The 27,937-nt window shown below is 43.1% G+C and overlaps 1 protein-coding gene across 1 annotated transcript; it reads left to right on the plus strand.

The window, feature by feature from the left end:
• Positions 1-18,909: 18,909 nt before the first annotated feature.
• On the plus strand, positions 18,910-19,201 carry LELP1 (late cornified envelope like proline rich 1; the record flags this gene model as incomplete). The annotated part of the gene is given in 2 exon segments (XM_079940739.1): positions 18,910-19,082; positions 19,084-19,201. Coding segments are annotated over 2 exon segments (291 nt in total).
• Positions 19,202-27,937: the final 8,736 nt, after the last annotated feature.

The following is a 27,937-nucleotide window of genomic DNA, read 5'->3' on the forward strand; positions in this document are numbered from 1 at the left end:
CTGATTCGGGGGCTCTGGCTCACTCAGGCGGGGAGGAGGGAGGGGTACGGATGCGGGGCAAGCCTGCGGCGGCAAAGATCAGCATGACGTTGCAGCAGCCTGAGGCACGCCGTGCCAACTTCTCCCGGGGAAGTTGTCTCTGGATCCCGGGACCCTGGCAGTGGCGGGCTGCACAGTCTCCCAGGAGGGGAGGTGGGGATAGTGACCTGTGTTTGCACACAGGCTTCTTGGTGGCTGCAGCAGCAACCTTAGTGTCCCATGCCCATCTGTGGGGTCAGCGCTGATAGCCACGGCTCACGCCCGTCTCTGGAGATCCTTTAAGTGGCACTCTTAATCCCCTCTCCTCACGCACCAGGAAACAAAGAGGCAGGAAAAAGTCTCTTGCCTCTTCGGCAGCTCCAGACTTTTTACCGGACTTCCTCCCGGCTAGCTGTGGTGCACTAACCCCTTCAGGCTGTGTTCCCACAGCCAACACCAGTCCTCTCCCTGTGCTCCAACCAAACCCCAAGCCTCAGCTCCCCACCCCGCCGCCCTGGTGGGCGAGGAGACAAGCCTCTCGGGCTGGTGAGTGCCTGTCGGCACCATTCTTCTGTGCGGGAATCTCTCTGCTTTGCCCTCCGCACCCCTGTTGCTGCGCTCTCCTCCATGTCTCTGAAGCTTCCCCTTCTGCCGCCCACAGTCTCTGCCCGCGAAGGGGCTTCCTAGTGTGTGGAAACCTTTCCTCCTTCACAGCTCCCTCCCAGAGGTGCAGGTCCCATCCCTATCCTTTTGTCTCTGTTTTTTCTTTTTTGTTTTGCTGTACCCAGGTTCTTGGGGAGTTTCTTGCCTATTGGGAGGTCTGAGGTCTTCTGCCAGCATTCAATAGGTGTTCTATAGGAGCTGTTCCACATGTGGATGTATTTCTGATGTATTTGTGGAGAGGAAGGTGATATCCGCGTCTTACTCTTCTGCCATCTTGAAGCTCCTCCAGTATTTGTTTTACTCTTTCTGACTTACTGCACTCTGTATGACAGACTCTAGGTCCATCCACCTCACTACAAATAACTCAATTTCGTTTCTTTTTATGGCTGAGTAATATTCTATTGTATATATGTGCCACATCTTCTTTATCCATTCATCTGTTGATGGACACTTAGGTTTGAGTCTTTTTTAAAATATTAGCAGGCAGGGACTTCCCTTGTGGCTCAGCAGTTAAGAATCTGCCTGCCAATACGGGTGACGTGGGTTAGATCCCTGGTCTAGGAAGATCCCACATGCCACAGAGCAACAAAGCCTGTGCGTCACAACTACTGAAGTCCATGCACCTAGAGCCCATGCTCCACAATAAGAGAAGCCACACAGTGAGAAGCCCATGCACCACAAGGAAGAGTAGCCCTCACTCGTCGCAACTAAAGAAAGCCTGTGTGCAACAACAGAGACCTAATGGAGAAATAAATAAATAAATAAAATTTATTAAAAATAATATTAGCAGGCAGAATATCTTAAATAAATTTTAGCTAAAACTATTGGCCTGTAAGTAAAGACCTCCATTCATTCACTTCCTTGCCCAAACCATGGAGGTGTTTCACCAACTGGGAACTAGTAATATCAAAAGATCAGAGACTCCTGGGCTATGCCTAGGTAAGGAGCGCAAGGTGAGTGCCTTTTTTTGAAGAAGACTAGGATGAGATTTATGTTTCTTTATGTTGAGTTATTGGGCATAAGAAACCTTCTCCTGGCCCCCTGTCCAGTCTCAGAATCCTTCATGGTGAAGTGAAAAAAAGGATGCATTGTCCATCCATGAAGATAGTTGGAGAATGGAAGACTGACTAAACTTCTATGAGAGGATCAACACATAAGACAGTTTGAGAAAGAGACAGAATCCCCTCTCAATCATCCCTGGAGGATTTCTGTGACCCAACCACCCCTACCCAGTTGGGCTTCCTATGCATGTTAATCATTAGCCTTTGAGTAAAACATGATCCTCCATCACGTGAGTGGACCTCACCCTATCAGCTGAATGCCTGAATAGAAAAAAAAAAAGACTGACCTCTCCCAAGGGAATTCTATGACAAGGCTGCCTGTGTGCTCAAACTGCAAATCTTCCTGGGTCTCCAGGCTGCCTGCCTGTTCTGCAGATTTTGGACGTGCCAGCCTCCATGATCACATGAGCCAATTTCTTAAAAATATATATATTTGCATCCTGTCTGTTCTATTTCTCTGGACATTCCTACCTAATACATTTGTTCAAAATACAAGGTGGAGAGGCAGATGTTTGTCAAGGGGTTTAAAGGGAACCTTGGTCATGGCACAAAAGTAGAGAGTTGAAGAAACTGAATGATGTGGCCCAACCTCCCAGACCCCGCCCCCATTATGGCCCTTCACCTTCGGTTTTCACAGTCAGTTGACTGCTCTGTTGAAGCATGAGGAGAAGATGGTGAACTGACAAGCACATGAAACATCTGTCTCATACTGAGCTCTCTTTCCTGCAGAGAAGGAAATGCCATTACATACCGGGTAGTGACAAAGTAGGATTTTCTGTACAAAGAAGGAGTTTGGCAAGTGCTTCAGGAACTGGGGAACTACACCTGGAGCCAGGAAGGCAGGAGGGTATTCCAGGTATTGTACCAGCTTAGGCTTAATCCACAATAAAAGGGGTGGGGCTGGAGTCTCCTCAGGTGGATTTATCCTCACAGGTCAGGTTCACTTGGATTTGCAGGTGAGTGAATGGCTCTGCTGGATGTGAAGAACATTACATGCTGGCCCAGGCTCCCTCTGGGGTTGCAGACAGGGGATGACCAAGAGTGACACCCTCAGGGCAGAGAGAGGGGTTTATCGCGGAAAGAAACTCCTACAGTCCTTACTTAGTAGCTGCTGCAAGTGCAGGGTCCTGTGATGTGGCAGATGTGTCAGAACATCTGATGGGAAGGTTGCCTCTGAGGGTGGATGGTAGAGCTGTGGTGATTTCATTGAGAAAGTGCCAGTAAAAACAAAACTACCTCCTCCTTCTCACAGATTCTTTTCAAATAAGAACGATGTCTTAGCAGCAGTGGCAACAATGCAAAGTCCCCTGCCAGTCCCCTCCCCAGGTTCCTGAGCCCTGCCTTCCCAAGATGTCCCCTCCACCTCCCAGCCAGTAGAAGTGTCCCCCTGTGAAGTGCACTTCCTGCCAGTAGGAATACCTGCCAAAGCAGAAGTGACACCTCTGAAGCCACCCTCCACCACCTGATCATGAAGACACTGCATCCCTTGCCCAGTGCCATCCCCTCACCTCCAGCAACATCAGGGAACACAAACAGCTGAGAAGATGCTGCCTCTCTTCAGACTCAAGGAGAAAGATATCATCATAGTGTATTGGGTTTTCCTCTCCAAATTCACTCCTCCCAGCTCTTCTCCCAGGAGACTGCATGGTGTAGACAGAAGTGCCATGTTCTCAAACTTTTCCCCACCCTCATCCAACAGATGTGCTGCCCTGTGCAGCATTCCCCATGCCAGCAGGAATACACACCAAAGCCACCCTCCCCAAACGGATCATGAAGTAGCTGGATTATCTTCCCTATCACCATGGATTCTATTTTTATCCAAAAACATGAACTACATTCAGCCCCAAAAGAGTCTACTTCCTCCAAACTCAAGGTGGATCATGAAACTCCACAGTTAACCCAAACAGACAGCCAAGGGTGGTCGGATGTGACATATTCTCCGGGAGCTCCTTGGAACCTGTGCAGGCATGTGGTTCTCTAGTACTATAACCTTAGCTGGCAAAACAAGGCCATTCTCCCACCACTATGCCCTCTACCCACAATGCTCTTGGTCTATCCCTGATAACTTTCACCTCTGAAGGCCAAAGAAGAGTCCCACATTAACTTTTCTTCTGATTTCAGAAAGAAAAACAGGATTCTCCTAAATGATCTTAAAGTCATATGAGAATCCACTCTCCTCTCCATGCCACAAAGAAGTAGTTGAAGCCAACTGCCTTCCCCACTGTGCCCTCCCCCATCTCTTATTGCTAGTTAGACCCTTCCCAGGACTGACACTGGCTCCGCAGCCCCCATTCCTACTGACTCATGACCAGTCTTTCTGTCTAATCCATTAAAAATATTGTCACTGAAGAAGTCAGAAAGCCAAAAACAGTACCACATGATATCACTTCTATGTGGAATCTAAAATATGACACAAATGAACCTATCTATGAAACAGAAACAGAAAATCAGGGACGTAGAATAGACTGGTAGTTGCCAAGGGGAAGTGGGGTAGGAGAGGGTAGGGTTGAGAGTTTGGGATCAACAGATACAAACTGTTGTATATAGAATGGTGTATATAGAATGGATAAACAACGAGGTCCTACTGTATAGCACAGGGAACTATATTCAATATCCTGTGATAAACCATAATGGAAAAGAACATGAAAAAGAATGTATATATATGTATAACTGAGTCACTTTCCTGTACAGCAGTAATTAACACAATATTGTAATTCAACTGTACTTCAATTTAAAAAATAAATTTAAAAAAAAAACAAATTTTTTTTTACATATTGTCACTGAAGCATCTTGATTTTTGCTCAGTTAATGCCCAGACCACCATGGGTGTAGACAAGTAAGTCTGGGGGTCCAGATTCTTCATTGAAGCCTCCAGAAGGAACACAGCCCTGCCAACACCTTGATTTTAGACTTCTGACCTCTAAAACTCTAAGAGAATAAAATCTTGTTGTTTCAAACCAAGTTTGTGGTAATCTGTTATACCAAATAGGAAACCAAAAAGACCTCATTCCCTCTGCTTAAAATTCCCAAAGAAGACATGAGGTGGGAGGACTAGGCAGGAGGAGGGGCATAAAGGGCACTTAGTCCATCAACCCTGGAGCCCCTGGACTGGGCCCAGTAGCATGCTGGAAATGATACCCAGGAAAGCTGACTGTTCAATATTCAGAAACTTAGCAAGCCAGGTGTTAAAACATTGGTAGCTTGAAATTGTTCATAGTGGGAGGATTTTGAAAAACAGCAAATGTTACATACAAATCAGGACTTTCCCACCCCTCCCTTCAGCAGGTTTACCAGACACCATTGGTTAGACCCAGCCTGGGAGACCGACAAATTCAGCAGTTCTTTGACATGAACGGCCTATGGGAGAGGACCAGGTGTCAGGGAAATGTCAGTGCCCTCTATGGACTGAGAACTTCAGTCTTACAACTGGAAGGAACTAAATCATGCCAATGACAGGGTGAGGTTGGAAGAGGATCCCAAGCTCCAGAAAGGCACACAGGAGCCAACACATTGGTTACAGCCTTGTGAGACCCTGAGCAGAGGGCCCAGCTAAGCCATGCCCAGACCCTGAACTCATGGAAACAATGAGATAATAAACACCTATTGTTTAAGCTGCTAAATTGTGTGACTTGTTATGCAGCAACACAAAACTAATACAGATTCCATAAACAGTTCCTTACCCTCCCAAATATTCTCTTCTTCAGGTTAGCCATCCCTAGTAACCCTGTTTTTTAAACATTTTTTGCATGGCCCAATTTCCTGGTTCTGCCCCATCTTCATCTCTTTCATTTTGAGTCCAGAATGACAATATTCCTCTTCCTGTAAGGAGTCCACAAAAAAAAAGTGGACCTGACAGGACAAACACAATGATAAGCACCTCCAAGGATGAACACAGGATCCACACTCTGAATTGGATTTTTGGTAGTTGTGACTATGGTGTTTCCTGTGTTTGTGGCCAAATCCAATGGAAAGATGGTAATCACAGAGGGTAAAGAAACATGTGAGCAGACAAGATGCCACCCTCTTCCTCTCTGGATGCTTGGGCTTAGTCTCCTTCGTGGATATTGTTTAAATGGTGAGTTCCTAGCCTACAAATGAAGGACTCCTCTTTCTTGCAGGGTTGCCTTAGAACTGAAAGAGAGGTCTTATCACTGTAGCAACAAAGGAAAGCCCTCCACCCACCCTTTTCCCAGGTCCCTGAGCCCAGCCCACCCTCCCCAGCCAGCATGGATGCCCCAAGTGCAGTGCCCACAGAGCCAGCAGGAATGCCCACTGAGGAAGATATGGTAACATCTGAAGACAACACCCTCCAAATCCAGACGAGGCTCACCTCCTGCATCTCTTTCCCCAACTCCATACCAGAAGCACCCCCTGACCCCACAAAATTCCAACACTCATGAGCTCCAAACCTGCACAGTCCACTGGCTTTCCACTGGTGGTTGAGTGACTCTTCCCAGATCCTTCCTAGGAAACAACAGGGATTAAACAAAAGTACTCTCGGCATCATCCCAGGAGCCAGATGTGCACTTCCTTCCTCTCCTCCTGTCCTCTGATCAGGAAGGACTGGCTCTCCCCACTGCTGTCCCAACCCGTGCTGCCTCCTGGTGGTAGAAGGAGATCATTAAGAAAATGAGTTCTATGTTTCCTCCATTTTATTAAAAAATATGAAGAACTTTTAAAGCAAATCTGGTTCAGGAATTGACAAGAACTGTCTTAAATCATCTGAAAATCCCCCCAGATTTTCCTGACTTTGCAGTCCCACATTTAGCGAAGGAAACTCATCCTCAGTCTTTTATTCCATGCCCAGAGATTGAACCTGCAGGGGGCACTCACAGCACACAGAGGAGTTTTCTCTTCATCTCTCCATTAAAACATCTGTCCCAATGAGACCCAAATTATCCCCACTTGCAGGGAGCTGGGAAGGCGATAGAGCCACGGGAGCACACAGGAAACAGAAGCTGGTTGGAGGGCCTTAGGAAGAGCCCTGAGGAATATTCAGGTCACAGTGGAGGGAGCTGGAGGTTTCCCTCAAGAGAATTACTCCCATCTACCCACTATTTCACAGCCCACATGCCTTCCAATTCTACCCAATCCCGTGTCCTCCCATTACTCCTGAAGAAGACCTCACCAGGCAGGGGATTTTTGTGTGTATTGAGGGGTTGGGGGGAGGTTCAGGGCAAGGGAGACACCAGCTGCAGGGAAGAGATGATTGAGACTTAAGGCTGGAGCCTGATATGTGAGCATCTCTGCGTGGACCCCTCAACAAGATGGGGCTTTGTCCTGGAGCAATCTGGATGGTCTGGGATATCCAGCGCATAAGGCCCTATGGTGCCTACCTCCTGGGGTCTCTGGGACTGATACAGCTATATTGATCTTGGAAGCCGACATTTAGAGACAGATCTCCTCATTACAATCTCCACCCACATGAAGCTGGATCTTCCTCCTCTGACAGAGAGTTCACTTCAGTCTTAACTCCCCTGCTAGATTTTGTCTTGTATGTCCTTTCATTTATTCTCCAAACATTCATTGAGTGTCTATTATATACCAGCCCTGAGCCAGCAGTAAAATAAAAAGAATAACAAGACAGCCCTTCCATGAAGCAGGGCATTCTGTGAGTCAGGAGACAGAAATATACATAGCCATTATCTCCCAGCAGAACAGGTGAGGACCTCAAGCTTTTGGGAGTGCACTGGGGAAGTCACTATACTCTCATGACTATAGTGGGGGGTGGGGGAGGACAGGGAGGTCTGCATGGAAGGTAAGGTTTTCAAGATGAGTCCAGAGGTGACAAAAAAATAAATATTAACCAGACAAGAAGGGGGAGGACATTCCAGTTTGAGAGAAGAGCAGTGGCAAAACTATCGAAATAATGTAACTGCATCTCTTCACCGACAATAAGCATTGTTTACTGAGTGACTAAGATTTGCTGGGCCTTGCACTAGGGGTACAGATATAAAAATAAGTGGTTGGGCTTCCCTGGTGGCGCAGTAGTTGAGAGTCCGCCTGCCGGTGCAGGGGACACGGGTTCGTGCCCTGGTCCAGGGGTGTCCCACAAGCCGCGGAGCAGCTGGGCCCGTGAGCCATGGCCGCTGGGCCTGTGCGTCCGGAGCCTGTGCGTCTGGAGCCTGTGCTCCGCGGCAGGAGAGGCCACAGCGGTGAGAGGCTCGCGTACTACAAAGAAATAAAAAAATAAAATAAATAAATAAGTGGTTCCTGAACTCTGGACTAGCCCATCATTTGAGGGGAATTGGGAAATAAATAATTACAAAATACAGAGGGAATTCCCTGGCAGTCCAGTGGTTAGAACTCCACACTTCCACTGCCAAGTGGAAGGTTCAATCCCTGGTCACAGAACTAAGATCCCACAAGCCATGCAGCACAGCCAAAAAATAAATGAATAAATAACTACAAAATAGAGGGATAAAATCTCATCATGAGCTTGGCTCAGGCAACTAACAGCCTGGGAGAGTCAGGTAAATCACACTCTGTGAGTTCAAGGTTGGAGGAGGGCAGAGGGAGGAGATGACTGGAAGAGAAAAAGCACAGAGTCAGAAAGGTCCAACACATTTGGGGAACCGCAAGCAGTTTAGCTCCAGAATCTATGGTAAGTATAAAAGACTGAGCTGAAAGAATCTTGCAGAGACAACTGACAATCTGGGACCTCATCTTGAATTCAGTTGTAAAATTAGACTTCGGTTTTATAAAATTCACTGTGACAGTGCTGTAGAGTATGAATTTGAGGTGGGCACTCTGGGAGACCTGTGACAATGACAACCTCGGTGAAGGCAACAGCAGTGACTGTGAGGGTGATGGGGGACTGACTCGAGAGAGATATTCACTGGGGCTCCCAAACACTGGCCTGGGTCAGGAACCTGTGGTTTTGGAAATAGAACTGGCAGATCCCAGTGGCACATTTTGTGTAAGGTTGAGTGGGAGGCAAGAGGCTGGGATGACCCCAAGTTTCTGGCTTAGAGGTCTTGGTGAATAGGGATGCTATTCACAGAGTTGGAGCACACAAGAAGAGCATGTTAGAAAAGATGCAGAAGGTGATGAATTCTGATTTTATGACAGCAGTTGGAAGCACCACAGTACATCCAATGCATGTTAACATTTGGACCTGGAGAAGAGGGAAGACTGAGGTTTTGGAATTCTTTGAGGTAGAGGTGGTAGTTATAGCAATGGTGGGAAATGAGATCAACAGCAAATATGTAAAGTGAAAGGAGCCAGGTGACATTGAAAGGATTCAGCAGAGGAAGAACAGGTTGTGGAGGAGGGTAGAAGAGGCCAGAGAAATGGGACACCATCCAGGTAATAGAGGAATCCAAGGGGAGAGGGGTAAAAAGGAGGACAACAGTATCAAATACTGCAGTAAAGACAAATTGGATAAGTACCGAACCGTGTCCACGAGGACATCATGGAACTTCCCTCACCTAATTCATAATGAAGAAGCAAAACTACATAAACATCAGGAGAAAATCACCAATGGTAATTGATGCACAGTGAAAGGGGAGGATTGTGAGTGTTTCACACGGGCCACAGAGGAAGAGCTGGATATCCAGGCTGTGGAAAATCCCATACAAGAGGGCTACCTGCAGGTAAAATCCCATCAGAGATAATCTGGAGAACTGCCCAATGCCCAGGTGCTGCAGGAGCAGGTCGCTGGTATGTTTGCCAATATTGAAGGATGCTGCAATCAAAACCCCAACAAGGTGAGGGTCAGAAGGGGCTGAAGAACATATTCAAGTTTCCCACCACAGAAAAGTTCAGCTTTAACCACCTGCCAAACCTAGAGAGCCCCTATGTCAGTGCAGAACAGTATCAGTCAGGTAAGAACCTTCCTCTCTCTCCTCTCTTCTCCCTTTGCAGGCCCTCCCCCCAAAACCAGAGGCAGTCAGGTGAGTGAGGAAGAGGAGACACTCCAAATAGCACATAGAGAAGATGCTCTCCTTTCTGGTCCCAAGTGGGAAACAGAAGGAAATATAATATTCTAGGAAACACACCTTCTGATTATTGAAATAAGATTGTTTATGAAAACAGGAACTAGAGAACTCCTTTTTTTTTTAACATCTTCATTGGAGTATAATTGATTTACATTGTTGTGTTAGTTGCTGCTGTACAACAAAGTGAATCAGCTATATGTATACATATATCACCATATCCCCTCCCTCTTGTGTCTCCCTCCCACCCTCCCTATCCCACCCCTCTAGGTGGTCACAAAGCACTGAGCTGATCTCCCTGTGCTATGTGGCTGCTTCCCACTAGCCATCTATTTTACATTTGGTAGTGTATATATGTCCATGCCACTCTCTGACTTCATCCCAGCTTGCCCTTCCCCTTCCAATGTCTTCAAGTCCTTTCTCTAGTAGGTCTGCGTCTTTATTCCTGTCCTGCCCCTACGTTCTTCAGAACCCTTTTTTCTTTTTTTTACATTCCATATATATGTGTTAGCATACGGTATTTGTTTTTCTCTTTCTGACTTACTTCACTCTGTATGATAGGCTCTAGGTCCATCCACCTCACTACAAATAACTCAATTACATTTCTTTTTCTGGCTGAGTAATATTCCATTGTATATATGTCTCACATCTTCTTTATCCATTCATTTCTTAATGGGCACTTAGGTTGCTTGCATGTCCTGACCATTGTAAATAGTGCTGCAATGAACATTGTGGTACATGACTCCTTTTGAATTATGGTTTTGTCAGGGCATATGCCCAGTAGTGGTATTGCTGGGTCGTAGGGTAGTTCTATTTTTAGTTTTTTATGGAACCTCCATACTGTTCTCCATAGTGGCTGTATCAATTCACATTCCCACCAACAGTGCAAGAGAGTTCCCTTTTCTCCACACCCTCTCCAGCATTTATTGTTTGTAGATTTTTGATGATGGCCATCCTGAACCGTGTGAGGTGATACCTTATTGTAGTTTTGTTTTGCATTTCTGTAATGATTAGTGATGTTAAGCATCCTTTCATGTGTTTGCTGGCAATCTGTATATCTTCTTTGGAGAAATGTCTATTTAGGTCTTCTGCCCATCTTTGGATTGGGTTGTTTGGGGTTTTTTTGATATTGACCGGCATGAGCTGCTTGTATTTTTTGGAGATTAATTTAATCCTTTGTCCATTGCTTCATTTGCAAATATTTCCCCCATTCTGAGGGTTGTCTTTTCATCTTGCTTATGGTTTCCTTTGCTGTTCAAAAGCTTTCAAGTTTCCTTAGGTCCCATTTGTTTATTTTTGGTTTTTTTTTTCCCTTACTCTAGGAGGTGGGTCTAAAAGGATCCTGCTGTGATTTATGTCATAGAGTGTTCTGCCTATGTTTTCCTCTAAGAGTTTTTTGGGACTGGCCTTACATTTAGGTCTTAACTCATTTTGAATTTATTTTTGTGTATGGTGTTAGGTAGTGTTCTAATTTCAATCTTTTACATGTAGTTGTTCACTTTGCCCAGCACCACTTATTGAAGAGGCTGTCTTTTCTCCATTGGATATCCTTGCCTCCTTTATCAAAGATAAGGTGACCGTGTGTGCGTGGGTTTATCTCTGGGCTTTCTATCCTGTTCCATTGATCTATATTTCTGTTTTTGTGCCAGTACCATACTGTCTTGATTACTGTAGCTTTGTAGTATAGTCTGAAGACAGGGAGACTGATTCCTCCAGATCCGATTTTCTTTCTCAAGATTGCTTTAGCTATTCAGGGTCTTTTGTGCTTCCATAAAAATTGTGCAATTTTTTGTTCTACTTCTGTGAAAACTGCCATTGGTAATTTGATAGAGATTGCATTGAATCTGTAGATTGCTTTGGGTGGTAGAGTCATTTTCACAATATTGATTCTTCCAATCCAAGAACCTGGTATTTCTCTCTATCTGTTGGAGTCATCTTTGATTATTTTCATCAATGTTTTATCGTTTTCAGAGTACAGGACTTTTACCTCCTTAGGTAAGTTTATTCCTAGGTATTTTATTCTTTTAGTTGCAGTGGTAAATGAGAATGTGTCCTTAATTTCTCTTTCAGGTTTTTCAGCATTAGTGGAGAGGAATGCCAGAGATTTCTGTGCATTAATTTTGTATCCTGCAACTTTACCAAATTCATTGATTAGCTCTAGTAGTTTTCTGGTAGCATCTTTAGAATTCTCTATGTATATTATCATGTCATCTGCAAACAGTGACAGTTTTACTTCTTTTCTGATTTGGATTCCTTTTATTTCTTTTTCTTCTCTGATTGCTGTGGCTAAAACTTCCAAAACTATGTTGAATAATAGTTGTGAGAGTGGGCAACCTTGTCTTGTTTCTGATCTCAGTGGAAATGGTTTCAGTTTTTCACCATTGAGAATGATGTTGGCTGTGGGTTTGTCATATATGGCGCTTATTATGTTGAGGTAATTTCCATCTGTGCCCACTTTCTGGGGCGTTTTTCTCATAAATGGGTGTTGAATTTTGTCAAAAGCTTTTTCTGCATCTATTGAGATGATCATATGGTTTTTCTCCTTCAGTCTGTTGATATGGTTTCTCACATTTATTGATTTGCGTGTATTGAAGAATCCTTGCATTCCTGGGATAAACTCCACTTGATCATGGTGTATGATTCTTTTAATGTGCTGTGGGATTCTGTTTGCTAGTATTTTGTTGAGGATTTTTGCATGCTTATCAGTGATATTGGTCTATAGTTTTCTTGCTTTGTGACATCCTTGTCTGGTTTTGGTATCAGGGTGATGGTGGCCTCGTAGAATGAGTTTGAGAGTGTTCCTCCCTCTGCTATGTTTTGGAAGAGTTTGAGAAAGATAGGTGTTAGCTCTTCTCCAAATGTTTGATAGAATTCGCCTGTGAAGCCGTCTCGTCCTGGGCTTTTGTTTGTTGGAAGACTTTTAATCACAGTTTCAATATCAGTGCTTGTGTTTGGTCTGTTTATATTTCCTATTTCTTCCTAGTTCTGTCTCAGAAGGCTGTGCTTTTCTAAGAGTGTGTCCATTTCTTCCAGGTTGTCCATTTTATTGGCATATAGTTGCTTGTAGTAATCTCTCATGATCCTTTGTATTTCTGCAGTGTCAGTTGTTACTTCTCCATTTTCATTTTTAATTATGTTGATCTGGGTCTTCTCCCTTTTTTTCTTGATGAGTCTGTCTAATGGTTTATCAATTGTGTTTATCTTCTCAAAGAACCAGCTTTTAGTTTTACTGATATTTGCTATTGTTTCCTTCATTTCTTTTTCATTTATTTCTGATCTGATCTTTATGATTTCTTTCATTCTGCTAACTTCAGCGTTTTTTTGTTCTTCTTTCTCTAATTGCTTTAGGCGTAAGGTTAGGTTGTTTATTTGAGGTGTTTCTTGTTTCTTGAGGTAGGATTGTGTTGCTATAAACTTCCCTCTTAGAACTGCTTTTGCTTCATCCCTTATGTTTTGGGCCATCCTGTTTTCATTGTTATTTGTTTCTAGGTAATTTTTGATCTCCTCTTTGATATCTTAGTGATCTCTTTGTTATTTAGTAGTGTATTGTTTAGCCTCCATGTGTTTCTATATTTTACAGGGTTTTTTTCCTGTAATTGATATCTAGTCTCATAGTGTTGTGGTCAGAAAAGATACTTGATAGGACTTCAATTTTCTTAAATTTACCAAGACTTGTTTTATGACCCAGGATATGATCTATCCTGGAGAATGTTCCATGAGAACCCTAGTAGAAAGTGTATTCTGTTGTTTTTGGATGGAATGTCCTATAAATATCAATTAAGTCTATTTTGTTAAATGTATCATTTAAAGCTTGTGTTTTCTTATTTATTTTCATTTTGGTTATTCTGCCCATTGGTGAAAGTGGGTTGTTAAAATCCCCTACTATTATTGTGTTTGTATCGAATTCCCCTTTTATGGCTGTTAGCATTAGCCTTATGTATTGAGGTGCTCCTAAGTTGAGTGCATAAATATTTACAATTGTTATATCTTCTTCTTGGAAGAACTCCTTATTGTCTAAGCAGGATCCTAAAAGTCAATGGCATCTGCTAGAGATTACACCCCAAGAGGAAGGAAAGAGCCAGCCCCACAAAGAGTGTTTGAAGAGGCACCAATGGAAGGAATAGAGTTTTTTTCTGACTTTATCCTATGAGTCCTGCTTATTCAACAAGAATCACACAGAGAGGGCTTCCCTGGTGGCGCAGTGGTTGGGAATCCACCTGCCAATGCAGGGGACACGGGTTCAAGCCCTGGTCTGGGAAGATCCCACATGCCGCAGAGCAACTGGGCCTGTGCGCCACAGCTGCTGAGCCTGCGCTCTAGAGCCCGCGTGCCACAACTACCGAGGCCCGCGTGCCTAGAGCCCATGCTCCACAGCGGGAGAAGCCGCCGCAATGAGAAGCCCGCGCACCACAGCCAAGAGTAGCCCCCACTCGCCGCAACTAGAGAGGGTCCACGGGCAGTAACGAAGACCCAATGCATCCAAAAATAAATAAATAAAATAAAATATTAAAAAAAAAAAAGAATCACACAGAGAGACAGAAAAAGACAGGAAAAAGAAAACGACTTCACCTAAAAAGCAGAGAACGGGAATGTGAGTGAGGTTAAAATTTCTGACACATAGAATTCCCTGGCCTGGTAAAATATACAGAACTACAGGACCTGCAGTTTCACAAAGAGAAACCACTGAATGGTTCACTGACTTTTTGGGCCTTAGTGAATGCTTAAAGTACTTTCTTTTTTCAATAACATTTATGTCAACTCTCCTTACTCAAAAATGAAATCATCCATTAACAGCTAGTATTGAAATATCTAATCTTCCTGGATTAGACCACCAGGAACTTTGGCTGGAAGGCACGCAAAAATGATATGGAGAAGTGGGATTTCAGGGCCAAGATCAGGAGGTAAGAGAGATAGGTTGAAGACAGAGGCAGAGAGAGATCCTACAAGTCAAGAGAAGACAAAGCCAGGAAAGCAATGAAAAATAATAACTCATATGTATAATGAACATTTATTGGGGGCTGTTCAAACATAGAATCTCATTCAGTCTTCACAACAACCTACAAGTACAGTGAGACAGGAGGATGGATGGAAGTGTAGGCTTTGCACTTAGAAACATCCCTGGCATCTTATAAGCACTCAATATAAATTACATATTATCTTAAAATGGGTGCTATTATTATCACATTTTATTGTTGAAGGAATTGAAACTTAGAAATTTTAAGTCAGGTACTAGGGGTCATTTGGTAAGTAAGGATAAAGGCAGGAATTGAACCCGGGGATCTGACTCCAGAGTCCTCTCTCTCAACCTGGGGGCCGTGACACCCACTCCTCTCCCCTTCCAGTCTCTCTTCTTCTGAGACCCAGCCACTCAAGCAGCCTGTTCTGTGTTTCATCTCAGTTGTGCCTTGCTGCCAGCTAGCTGCCAACCAAATCCTAAGCCAAACATAAGTGGATAGCTGTTACTAAATGTAACCCTTTAAAGAAAGGTTTTAAAGATGCTGTCCTGTTCACAGTCCAATGAGTGGTAGACTTTCACTTAGTGTGAATTTCTTAAGCAAGAAATAGGAGAGGGGAGAAAGGAGAGAGAGAAAGATGAAAACAGCCAGACAATAGTCAATAGAAATCACTACATCCTTTGACATCACTGTCACAAATGACTACCTTCTCCATAACCAGATTGCTAACTTCGGTCCAGAGCAGAACAGCAGGTGGATCTGGGACTCCTGAAATGAGTGTAAGAACTGCTTTTCAACAGCTTTGAAGAGATAGTGCTCTTGAATAAAATGATGGAAGGAAGAAAATGAGAGGATTGGGCTGCACCAAGACAATGGATCTAACACCAATTATCCCAGGGACAGGGGGGTCAGTTCTGGTTACCGTCACCTTTCATTTAGGTTCATTTGGGTTTTATGACATTCTTTATCCACTGTGAATACCAAATAAACCCTGCATGGGGATACCCCATCCTCCCTATTACCTTTTCTCTTGTCTCCCCCAGTCCTCTCTCTCTGGACCAGCTCACTCTCATCCACTCATAAACATGTGTTGGGCTGAAGTGAACTCAGGATCTCAGGTCTGCCCAGCAGCACAAGGATCCATCTTTCTAATAACCATTCAAGATGCTTCACTGAACACACAAAATTCTCAGACTCAAAATCCTCTTCTTCTAACACAAACCTGTTCTGTTTCCTCAGTGCCCATTAACAATAGCACCTGGGAGTCCTCTGAGTTCTTAATTTTCTTCTTAACTTTCCACTAACCAGATACCATAAATTTGCTTCTCTGATGATGTTTCTCTCATTGGTACCCTCTTTCTCCCACCGCCACTGCCTTCTTCAGACTTGGATATTTTTATAATTTCTTTGAACAGCTTAGTTCAACTTACACTCCATCACTCCATCCTTCAAACCATCCTGCACTTTTTTTTTAACATCTTTATTGGAGTATTATTGCTTTACAATGGTGTGTTACTTTCTGCTTTATAACAAAGTGAATCAGTTATACATATACATATGTTCCCATATCTCTTCCCTCTTGCGTCTCCCTCCCTCCCACCCTCCCTATCCCACCCCTCTAGGTGGTCACAAACCACTGAGCTGACCTCCCTGTGCTATGCGGCTGCTTCCCACTAGCTATCTACCTTACGTTTGGTAGTGTATATATGTCCATGCCACTCTCTCACTTTGTCACAGCTCTTACAACACCTTAGACATGATCATATCACAATTTTAACCAAAAGTCACTCATGATTCAGCGGTGAATGACTGCCAAGATGAATGTCTTGGACCAGAGTTCAAGGCACCATGTGTCTCTGAGGCCCAATTGACTTTCCACTCCTATTACCACCTCAGACACACCCCTATTGCAACCACAAAGACCCACTGGCCAGGCCTTTGAAAAAACAAGGAAGGAACTTTCACAGAGGCAGACCTTTCTACTCTAAGACAAAATCTGGGGTTAGCCCAACAGGTCAGGACTGGTCAGGAGCATCAGACTCAATTTCTTAGGAATAAGCAGCATCTACCTTAGATATCAAGGGTTGGCCACACCCTGACTGAAAAAAACAATCACAGAATCCAACAAACAGTGAATTTTAGGCAGAGTCATTGAAAAAAAGAGCTAAAATAATCCTTTGATTTGAGCCAGGGAGTGTGGAGTGGTAAAAAGAGGTTTCAGAATCTCATGTTAAAAACATAGTGGGGCGACTTCCCTGGTGGCACAGTGGTTAAGAATCCGCTTGCCAACGCAGGGAACACGGGTTCGAGACCTGGTCCAGGAAGATCCCACATGCCACGAAGCAAATAAGCCTGTGTGCCACAACAGTAGCTGCGGAACCTGTGTGCCTAGAGCTCATGCCCTGCAACAAGAGAAGCCACTGCAATGAGAAACTCGTGCACTGCTACAAACAGTAGCCCCCGCTCGCTGAAACTAGAGAAAACCTGCACATAGCAACGAAGGCCCAACACAGCCAAAACTTAATTAATTAACTAATTCATTAATTGATTAATTTTAAAAAACATAGTGGGGACAGGAGCATCAAAATGGCTGTGATCAATCAGAGGAGCTCTCCTAGAAAGATGAAGAACAGGCAAGTTCAAAGGAGTTAAAATTTGGGAGACTGGGGGAGGAAAGAGAGATCAGGTGTAAACAGAGCTTTTCTACTCCTAGCAACAATGAGCCTCCCTATCCTTAGAGTTTAGTTCCCTTCATAGTAGCCTGAGTTCGCCAGCATGAATTTTGAGGGACCTGGGAGAGGACAGGACAGCAAAGGAGGTATTAATCATAGCCTATTCTTCTGTTCAAGGGCTTGAGTTGAGCTGGAAGCTCTGGAGTCACACAACAATTGCGACTTGATGATGCAGTGATGAGGTCACAAGTGGGGCTCCCCCTTCCCCCCACTCTGTCTTCCTCAGAGCTGGGCAGAAGAACCAGAGGGGAAAATCCACCTTCCCGGGCACAGCCATAACATCAACCTCACTCAACTACTTGTCAAGTTCAATACCAACACAAAGGGGTGAGTTGCATGTGGACAACTGGAAATGCCCCCTCTTTTACCTCTTCCTTCTGGGGGATGACCCACAGCACGCCAGGCATTGAGCAGGGTTGAAATGATGGCTATATTTGGGTGAAAGTTTCCTCTCATTTTCAGTAGCAGGATCTAGCTACACCTCATTTGAAAGAGTAATTCTTAACCATTTTGGAGTTCAATGTAATGATCTGTCTCTCCAGAGAGCCATACTGACTTTAAAACAAAATTAGATTTTAAAATTTTATTTTTATATTGTTAAAGGAAATTAAAGACGTGCCAATTAGATCCAACTTGCAAATATTGTCAGAGACTGAAAAGTCCTGTCCATATCCAGAAGTCAGTCTATAGAAGAAGACCTAGCTCAGGGCAAAACTCAACAGAGGGGAAAAGGATTTACTCCCTAAAATCATAGTTTGTGGCTCCAACATTCATATTTTCAGAGAAACTAGAATTTCCCAGTTTATCTCCTCTTCTCTTAACTTCTTTCCTTACCTAATCACCAGGGGGAGGAGTTCCTAGAGTGGTCCATGGGAGCCCATCCATGGTAGGAATTCAACTCTTTTCCATGCTCAGTCCTCAAGTGACAAAAGCAGTTCTCAAGGTTTTGAGGGCTTAGGCAAGACATAGAATTGGAAGAAGTGTCATAGGTCCCCAAGCCCACTAACATATCCTCCCATTCCATCTCCAGAGGGATAGGGAGGTACCCTTACAGGAGTTCTTTAAAACTGTTGTCGTGCCATGGATGCATTTAGAAGTCTGATCAAGCTTAGGGACTCTTCAGAATAATGTTTTAAAATGAATGAAATAAAATACATGGGGTTACAGAAGACACCAATTATATTGATAAATATATGGTTAAATACGGTTGGGTTGGGGGGGTGGTCCAAGGACCCTAAGGTTAAGAACTCCTGCTAGGGGTTATGGAATGGAGACAAGAATAAGTGAAAAGAAAGCATAGCAGTGGTGGAGAGATCAAGAAATGTTGTCACCAATGCACTGCAAGGACAAGAGGACAGGCCTTAGATGAGAAATTATTCTAGAGCCTGAACACATCCCAGGAAAGGCTTTCTTAAGAACAAGAATGGGCAGGGCAGGAGGTGTGTGTGGGAAGGCTGTACTGGTCCTCTCCCACCTTGCCATGTGGTCTCTCACACATAACCTGTCACGTATTTCTTTGCAGGTTTCAGAAAATCAAGAAGGAATGTCGAGCGATGATAAAAACAAACCTAGTGAACCCAAGAATGAGCCCAAGCAATGTGATCCCAGGTGTGAACAAAGGTGTGAGACTAAATGCCAGCCCAGCTGTTTAAAGAAGCTGCTGCAATGGTGCTCTGAAAAGTGCCCACAGGAAAAGTGCCCAGCACCACCGAAGTGTCCCATGTCCCCCATGCCCCCCAATCTGCCCTCCACCATGCCCCAGCCCAGCTCCCTGTCCTCCCAAGACATGTTCCTGTCTTCCTAAATGCCCACAGCCCTGCCCACCCCCAGAGTGAGGCACCAAGGGCACTACCCAGCCCACTACATCCACCATCTCCACCATATTCACCACTATGGGGCTGAGAGCTGAAGCCATGAACTGACAAGTAAATGTGTTCCTCTGCTGTGCAGGACTTTCTTCTCCTGGTTTCTTGGTAGTTTTGGTTTGTTTCTTGTTTTCCAGCATTATACCACCAAGAAGCAACCCCCTGAATGTGAGGCTAGGACCCTGGCCCTCCACACTCAACAACCTTGGAAGATGGCCAGGTCTCTAATCCCACCTGCTGCATAGAGGGACATGGCATCTTCTGAGAGGTGCACCCAGGGAATGCATTCCTGCTAGAGCACAGCCTGAGAGAGCGATAAACATGGCTATTGAAGTGGCTAACCCCGGGAACCCAATGAGCACAGGGGGGGAAGAGTGTGTGAGGGGAAACAGGAATGACGCTGGGGAAAGTTCCACAAAGACTCAGGGAAAGAATTCTACCCTTGGCTATTAGTCCCATTGCATAATGCTTGGGCAGAACACTCTGAAAATAGGCTTCATGGGTTTAAACTCTAGCTCTGCTCCCCCAAATTTTGTGACCTTAAGCCAGCTGGTTACCTTCCCTGAGCCCTAGTTTCCTTCTCTCTGTAAAAGGAATGAGGATACTAATAGTATTGGTGTTACCTGGTGGTTGTGTGGCTTAAGGAGTTAACAAATGCCAAGTGCCTGGTTTGCTGGGACACAGTGAGGGGAGCACGCTGTACCTGCCCAGGTGTGACACAACACACCTGAACTTGACTGCCTTGTGCTTCACTTCCTCATCAGGCTGTAAATCTCCTGAGTGCAATAATCAGGTTCTAACTCATACCAGTAAGCACAGCTAAACATTCTTCTAAAAAATAAGAAATAAAAGAGGAGTTTGTGGATTACACCAATGTCAGTTGGCTGACTTTGATCCTGGAGTATAGTTATGCAACATGTCACCATGTCACCCTTGAGAGAATTCCAGTGAAGGGGACATGGGATCTCTATTTTTGCAACTTTCTGTGAATCTATATACAATTTCCAAAGAAATAATTAAGTACAAAAAAATAGAAAAGGATAAATCTGGGAGGACCTCAACTAGGAATGAACCAGAAAAGTTTTCACAGCTGATATGTTAGTGTACAAGTAGCTACAGGGAGTACACATCAAAGTGGATTAATTCACAAGTTATCAGTTCATATTGCTGGGAAGGATATTAGGATGAAGAGGGGGCATGTAGAATTGAAAAAGAACTATAAGAACGAGGACTTCAGGGTCTGAGAGCATGGATTCACTGCCACTGTTTCAATCTTTCTCATCCCCACCAGTCTCCACTCCTCTTCAGGATGGGTATCCTCACCTCTTAGACCTCTCCATGTGGTAAGGTCCTTGGCCAAGTGGACCCACATTGTTGATGGCTTGGGTATGAGGTATTCCTGTTATTTCAGGAAAGAAACCTGATTGGTTCTTTCCAAAAACGCAGGCTATCATCACAGCTCACAACATCCAAGCAGAAGTAGGTTTAGTATTCTTTGCTGTCACAAAGGTAATGAAAGAGGTCAGGTCATGTTATAAGTGGGAGTGATTCTACCAACCTGCTTCCTTACCTGCTGTTCTGTGATTTAGAACTTGAAACATCCAGAACTGCATCCTGTTCACTCATTCGCAGGTAATATTTTATGTGCTTCCTTAAGATTGGATTGTGAAAGAGACTGAAAAGGATCATAAATCTTCACGGCTGAGTTTCTTTTAATTGAAATATAATTTACTTATTCTGAAATGGACAGATCTTAAACCTCAATCAGGATACGAAAAATAACAATCACTTCAGAAGGTGCCCTTGTGCCTTGGCCAATGAATCCATACCAAAAAGCTGTGTGGCTGACAGGGTCTTGGTGCTCTGGTTGCGTGTCACGCCTGAGCCTCTGAGGTGGGAGAGTCAACTTCAGGACGTTGGTCCACCAGAGACCCCCCCGGCCCCTCATAATATCAATCGGCGAGAGCTCTCCCAGATATCTCCATCTCAACACTAAGACCCACCTCCACACAACAACCAGCAAGCTCCAGTGATGGACACGCCAGGCAAAACAACTAGCAAGACAGGAACACAGCCCCACCCATTAGCAGAGAGGCTTCCTAAAATAATAATAAGTTCACAGACATCACAAAACACACCACCAGACGTGGCACTGCCCACCAGAAGGACAACAGCCTCATCAATCTGAACAGAGGCACCAGTCCCCTCCACCAGGAAGCCTACACAACCCACTGAGCCAACCTTAGCCACTGCAGGAAAACACGAAAAACAATAGGAACAAAGAACCTGAAGCCTGCAAAAAGGAGACCCAAAACACAGTAAGTTATGCAAAATGAGAATACAGAGAAACACACAGCACATGAAGGAGCAAGGTCAAACCCACCAGAACAAACAAATGAAGAAGAAATGGGCAGTCTACCTGAAAAAGAATTCAGAGTAATAATAGCAAAGATGATCCAAAATCTTGGAAACAGAATAGAGAAAATACAAGAAATGTTTAACAAGGACCTAGAAGAACTAAAGAGCAAAAAAACAAAGAAGAACAACACAATAAATGAAATTAAAAATTCTCAGGAAGGAATCAATAGCAGAATACTGAGGCAGAAGAGTGGATAACTAACCTGGAAAATATAATAGTGGAAATAACTAGCACAGAGCAGAATAAAGAAAAAAGAATGGAGGACATTCTTAGAGACCTCTGGGACAACATTAAACACACCAATATTCTAACTATAGGGGTCCCAGAAGAAGAAGAGAAAAAGAAAGGGTCTGAAAAATATTAAACAGATTATAGTTGAAAACCTCCCTAATATGAAAAGGAAATTGTCAATCAAGTCCAAGAAGTGCAGAGTCACATACTGCATAACCCCAAGGAGAAACAAACCAAGACACATATTTACCAAACTATTAAAAATTAAATACAAAGAAAAAATATTAAAAGCAGCAAGGAAAACACAACAAATAACATACAAGGGAATCCCCATAAGATTAACAGCTGATCTTTCAGCAGAAACTCTGAAAGCCAGAAGGGAGGGGCAGGACATATTTAAAGTGATGAAAGAGAAAAACCTACAACCAAGATTACTCTACCCAGCAAAGATCTCATCCCGATTCAACAGAGTAATTAAAAGCTTTACAGACAAGCAAAGCTAAGAGAATTCATGACCACCAAACGAGGTTTACAACAAACAATAAAGAAACTTCTCTAGGCAGGCAAAACAAGAGAAAGAAAAGACCTACAATGACAAAACAATTAAGAAAATGGTATTAGGAATATACATATCAATAATTACCTTAAATGTAAATGGATTAAATGCTCCAACCAGCGCAGAGAGAGGACTGGGTTTGGGGGCGTGAACACAGCCTGAAGGGGATAGTGCACCACGGCTAGCCGGGAGGGAGTCCCGGAAAAGGTCTGGAGCTGCCGAAGAGACAAGAGACTTTTTCTTCCCTCTTTGTTTCCTGGTGCGTGAGGAGAGGGGATTAAGAGCGCTGCTTAAAGGAGCTCCAGAGATGGGCGTGAGCCACGGCTAAAAGCGCAGACCCCAGAGACGGGCAGGAGATGCTAAGGCTGCTGCTGCAGCCACCAAGAAAACTGTGTGCGTGCACAGGTCACTATCCACACCTCCCTTCCGGGGAGCTTGTGCAGCCCGCCACTGCCACGTTCCCGGGATCCAGGGACAACTTCCCTGGGAGAACACACGGCGAGCCTCAGGCTGGTGCAACATCACACCGGCCTCTGCCGCCGCAGGCTCGCCCTGCACTCCGTGCCCCTCCCTTCCCCCTGGGCTGAGTGAGCCAGAGCCCCCGAATCAGCGGCTCCTTTAACCCCGTCCTGTCTGGGCAAAAAACACACGCCCTCTGGCGACCTACACGCAGAGGTGGGGCCAAATCCAAAGCTGAGCCCCTGGGAGCTGTGAGAACAAAGAAGAGAAAGGGAAATCTCTCCCAGCAGCCTCAGAAGCAGAGGATTAAAGCTCCACAATCAACTTGATGTACCCTGCATCTGTGGAATACATGAATAGACAACGAATCATCCCAAATTGAGGAGGTGGACTTTGAGAGCAAGATTTATGATTTTTTTCCCCTTTTCCTCTTTCTGTGAGTGTGTATGTGTATGCTTCTGTATGAGATGTTGTCTGTATAGCTTTGCTTCCACCATTTGTCCTAAGGTTCTATCCATCCGTTTTTTGTTTTGTTTTGTTTTGTTTTTTTCTGAATAATTATTTTTTAATTTAATAACTTTATTATATTTTACTTTATTTATGATACTTTACCTTCTTTCTTTTTTCCTTCCTTCCCTCCTTCCTTCCTTCCTTCCTCCCACCATCCTTCCCTCCCTCCCTCCCTCCTTTCTTTCCTTCTTTCCTTTTCTTCTTTCTTTCTTTCTTTCTTCCTTCCTTCCTTCCTTCCTTCCTCCCTTCCTTTCTTTCTTTCCTTCTTTCTTTCTTTCTTCCTACTTCTACCAATTCTTTCTCTCTACTTTTTCTCCCTTTTATTTGAAACCGTGTGGATGAAAGGTTCTTGGTGCTTCAGCCAGGAGTCAGTGTTGTGCCTCTGAGGTGGGAGAGCCAACTTCAGGACACTGGTCAACAAGAGACCTCCCAGGTCCATATAATATCAAATGGTGAAAATCTCCCAGAGATCTCCATCTCAACACCAGCACCCGGCTTCACTCAACGACCAGCAAGATACAGTGCTGGACATCCTATGCCAAACAACTAGCAAGACAGGAACACAACTCCACCCATTAGCAGAGAGGTTGCCTAAAATCATAATAAGTCCACAGAAACCCTAAAACAAACCACAAGACGTGGACCTGCCCACCAGAGAAAAAAGATCCAGCCTCATCCACCAGGACACAGGCACTAATCCTTTCCACCAGGAATCCTACACAACCCACTGAACCAACCTTAGTCACTGGGGACAGACACCAAAAACAACGGGAACTACGAACCTGCAGCCTGCAAAAATACCTAAAACACAGTAAGATAAGCAAAATGAGAAGACAAAAAAACACACAGCAGATGAAGGACCAAGATAAAAACCCACCAGACCTAACAAATGAAGAGAAAATAAGCAGTCTACCTGAAAAATAATTCAGAATAATGATAGTAAAGATCATCCAAAATCATGGAAATAGAATAGACAAAATGCAAGAAACATTTAACAAGGACCTAGAAAAACTAAACAGGAAAGAAACAATGATGAACAACACAATAAATGAAATGAAAAATACTCTAGATGGGATCAATGGCAGAATAACTGACGCAGAAGAACAGATAAGTGACCTGGAAGATAAAATAGTGGAAATAACTACTGCAGAGCAGAATAAAGAAAAAAGAATGAAAAGAAAATGAGCACAGTCTCAGAGACCTCTGGGAAAACACTAAACACACCAACATTCGAATTATAGGGGTTCCAGAAGAAGAAGAGGAAATGAAAAGGACTGAGGAAATATTTGAAGAGATTATAGTTGAAAACTTCCCTAATATGGGAAAGGAAATAGTTAATCAACTCCAGGAAGCACAGAGAGTCCCATACAGGATAAACCCAAGGAGAACTATGCCAAGACACATATTAATCAAACTGTCAAAAATTAAATACAAAGAAAACATATTAAAAGCAGCAAGGGAAAAACAACAAATAACACACACGGGAATCCCTGTAAGGTTAACAGCTGATCTTTCAGCAGAAACTCTGCAAGCCAGAAGGGAGTGGCAGGACATATTAAAAGTGATGAAGGAGAAAAAACTGCAACCAAGATTACTCTACCCAGCAAGGATCTCATTCAGATTTGATGGAGAAATTAAAACCTTTACAGACAAGCAAAAGCTGACAGTGTTCAGCACCACCAAACCAGCTTTTCAACAAATGCTAAAGGAACTTCTCTAGGCAAGAAACACAAGAGAAGGAAAATACCTACAATAACAAAGCCAAAACAATTTAGGAAATGGGAATACGAACATACATATCAATAATTACCTTAAATGTAAATGGACTAAATTCTCCCACCAAAAGACACAGATTGGTTGAGGGATACAAAAACAAGACCCATATATATGCTGTCTACAAGAGACCCACTTCAGACCTAGGGACACATACAGACTGAAGGCAAGGGGATGGAAAAAGATATTCCATGCAAATGGAAATCAAAAGAAAGCTGGAGTAGCAATTCTCATATCAGACAAAATAGACTTTAAAATAAAGACTATTACAAGAGACAAAGAAGGACACTACATAATGATCAAGGGATTGATCCAAGAGGAAGATATAACAATTGTAAATATTTATGCACCCAACATAGGAGCACAAATACATAAGGTAAATACTAACACCCATAAAAGGGGAAATTGACAGTAACACATTCATAGTAGGGGACTTTAACACCCCACTTTCACCAATGGACAGATCATGCAAAATGAAAGTAAATAAGGAAACACAAGCTTTAAATGATACACTAAACAAGATGGACTTAATTCATATTTTTAGGACACTCTATCCAAAAACAACAGAATACACATTTATCTCAAGTGCTCATGGAACATTCTCCAGGATACATCATATCTTGGGTCACAAATCAAGCCTTAGTAAATTTAAGAAAATTGAGATTGTATCAAGTATCTTTTCTGACCACAATGCTATGAGACTAGATATCAATTACAGGAAAAGATCTGTAAAAAATACAAACATGTAAAGCAATTATACCCCAATAAAGATGTTAAAAAAACACACACATGGAGGCTAAACAATACATACATAATAACGAAGTGATCACTGAAGAAATCAAAGAGGAAATTTTAAAATACCTAGAAACAAATGACAATGGAAACACGACGAACCTAAACCTATGGGATGCAGCAAAAGCAGTTCTAAGAGGGAAGATTATAGCAATAAAAGCCCACCTTAAGAAACAGGAAACATCTAGAATAAATAACCTAACCTTGTACTTAAAGCAATTAGAGAAAGAAGAACAAAAAAAACGCCAAAGTTAGCAGAAGGAAAGAAATCATAAAAATCAGATCAGAAATAAATGAAAAAGAAATGAAGGACACGATAGCAAAGATCAATAAAACTAAAAGCTGGTTCTTTGAGAAGATAAACAAAACAGATAAACCATTAGCCAGACTCATCAAGAAAAAAAGGGAGAAGACTCAAATCAATAGAATTAGAAAAGAAAAAGGAGAAGTAACAATTGACACTGCAGAAATACAAAAGATCATGGGAGATTACTACAAGCAACCCTATGGCAATAAAATGGACAACCTGGAAGAAATGGACAAATCCGAAGAAATGCACAACATGCCAAGAATGAATCAGGAAGAAATAGAAAATATGAACAGACCAATCACAAACACTGAAATTGAAACTGTGATTTAAAATCTTCCAACAAACAAAAGCCCAGGACCAGATGGCTTCACAGGCGAACTGTATCAACCATTTAGAGAAGAGCTAACACCTATCCTTCTCAAACTCTTCCAAAATATAGCAGAGGGAGGAACACTCCCAAATTCATTCTACAAGGCCACCATCACCTTGATACCAAAACCAGAAAAGGATGTCACAAAGAAAGAAAACTACAGGCCAATATCACTGATGAACATAGTTGCAAAACCGCAACAAAATACCAGCAAACAGAATCCAACAGCACATTAAAAGGATCACCATGATCTAGTGGGGTTTATCCCAAGAATGCAAGGATTCTTCAATACCTGAAAATCAATCAATGCAAGAAACCATATTAACAAATTGAAGGAGAAAAGCCATATGATCATCTCAATAGATGCAGAAAAAGCTTTTGACAAAATTCAAAAGAAAATTGATAAATATCCCTCCAGAAAATAGGCATAGAGGGAACTTACCTCAACATAATAAACGCCATATATTACAAACCGACAGCCAACATCATTCTCAATGGTGCAAAACTGAAACCATTTCCACTAAGTTCAGGAACAAGAAAATGTTGCCCACTCTCACCACTCTTATTCAACAGAGTTTTGGAAGTTTTAGCCACAGCAATCAGAGAAGAAAAAGAAATAAAAGGAATCCAAATCAGAAAAGAAGAAGTAAAACTGTCACTGTTTGCAGATGACATGATACTATATATAGAGAATCCTAAAGATGCTACCAGAAAACTACTAGAGCTACTCAATGAATTTGGTAAAGTAGCAGGATACAAAATTAATGTACAGAAATCTCTTGCATTCCTATACACTAATGATGAAAAATCTGAAAGAGAAATTAAGGAAACACTCCCATTTAGCATTGCAACAAAAAGAATAAAATACCTAGGAATAAACCTACCTAAGGAGAGAGAAGACCTGTATGCAGAAAACTATAAGACACTGATGAAAGAAATTAAAGATGATACAAACAGTTGGAGAGATACACAAAGTTTTGGATTGGAAGAATCAATATTGTGAAAATGAGTCTACTACCTAAAGGAATCTACATATTCAATGCAATCCCTATCAAACTACCAATGGCATTTTTCACAGAAATAGGACAAAAAATTTCACAATTTGTATGGAAACACAAAAGACCCCGAATAGCCAAAGCAATCTTCAGAAAGAAAAACAGATCTGGAGGAATCAGGCTCCCTGTCTTCAGACTATGCTACAAAGCTACAGTAATCAAGACAGTATGGTACTGGCACAAAAACAGAAATATAGATCAATGGAACAGGATAGAAAGCCCACAGATAAA

This window comes from Stenella coeruleoalba (assembly GCF_951394435.1).
Source record: "Stenella coeruleoalba genome assembly, chromosome: 1".
Taxonomy (NCBI): domain Eukaryota; kingdom Metazoa; phylum Chordata; class Mammalia; order Artiodactyla; family Delphinidae; genus Stenella; species Stenella coeruleoalba.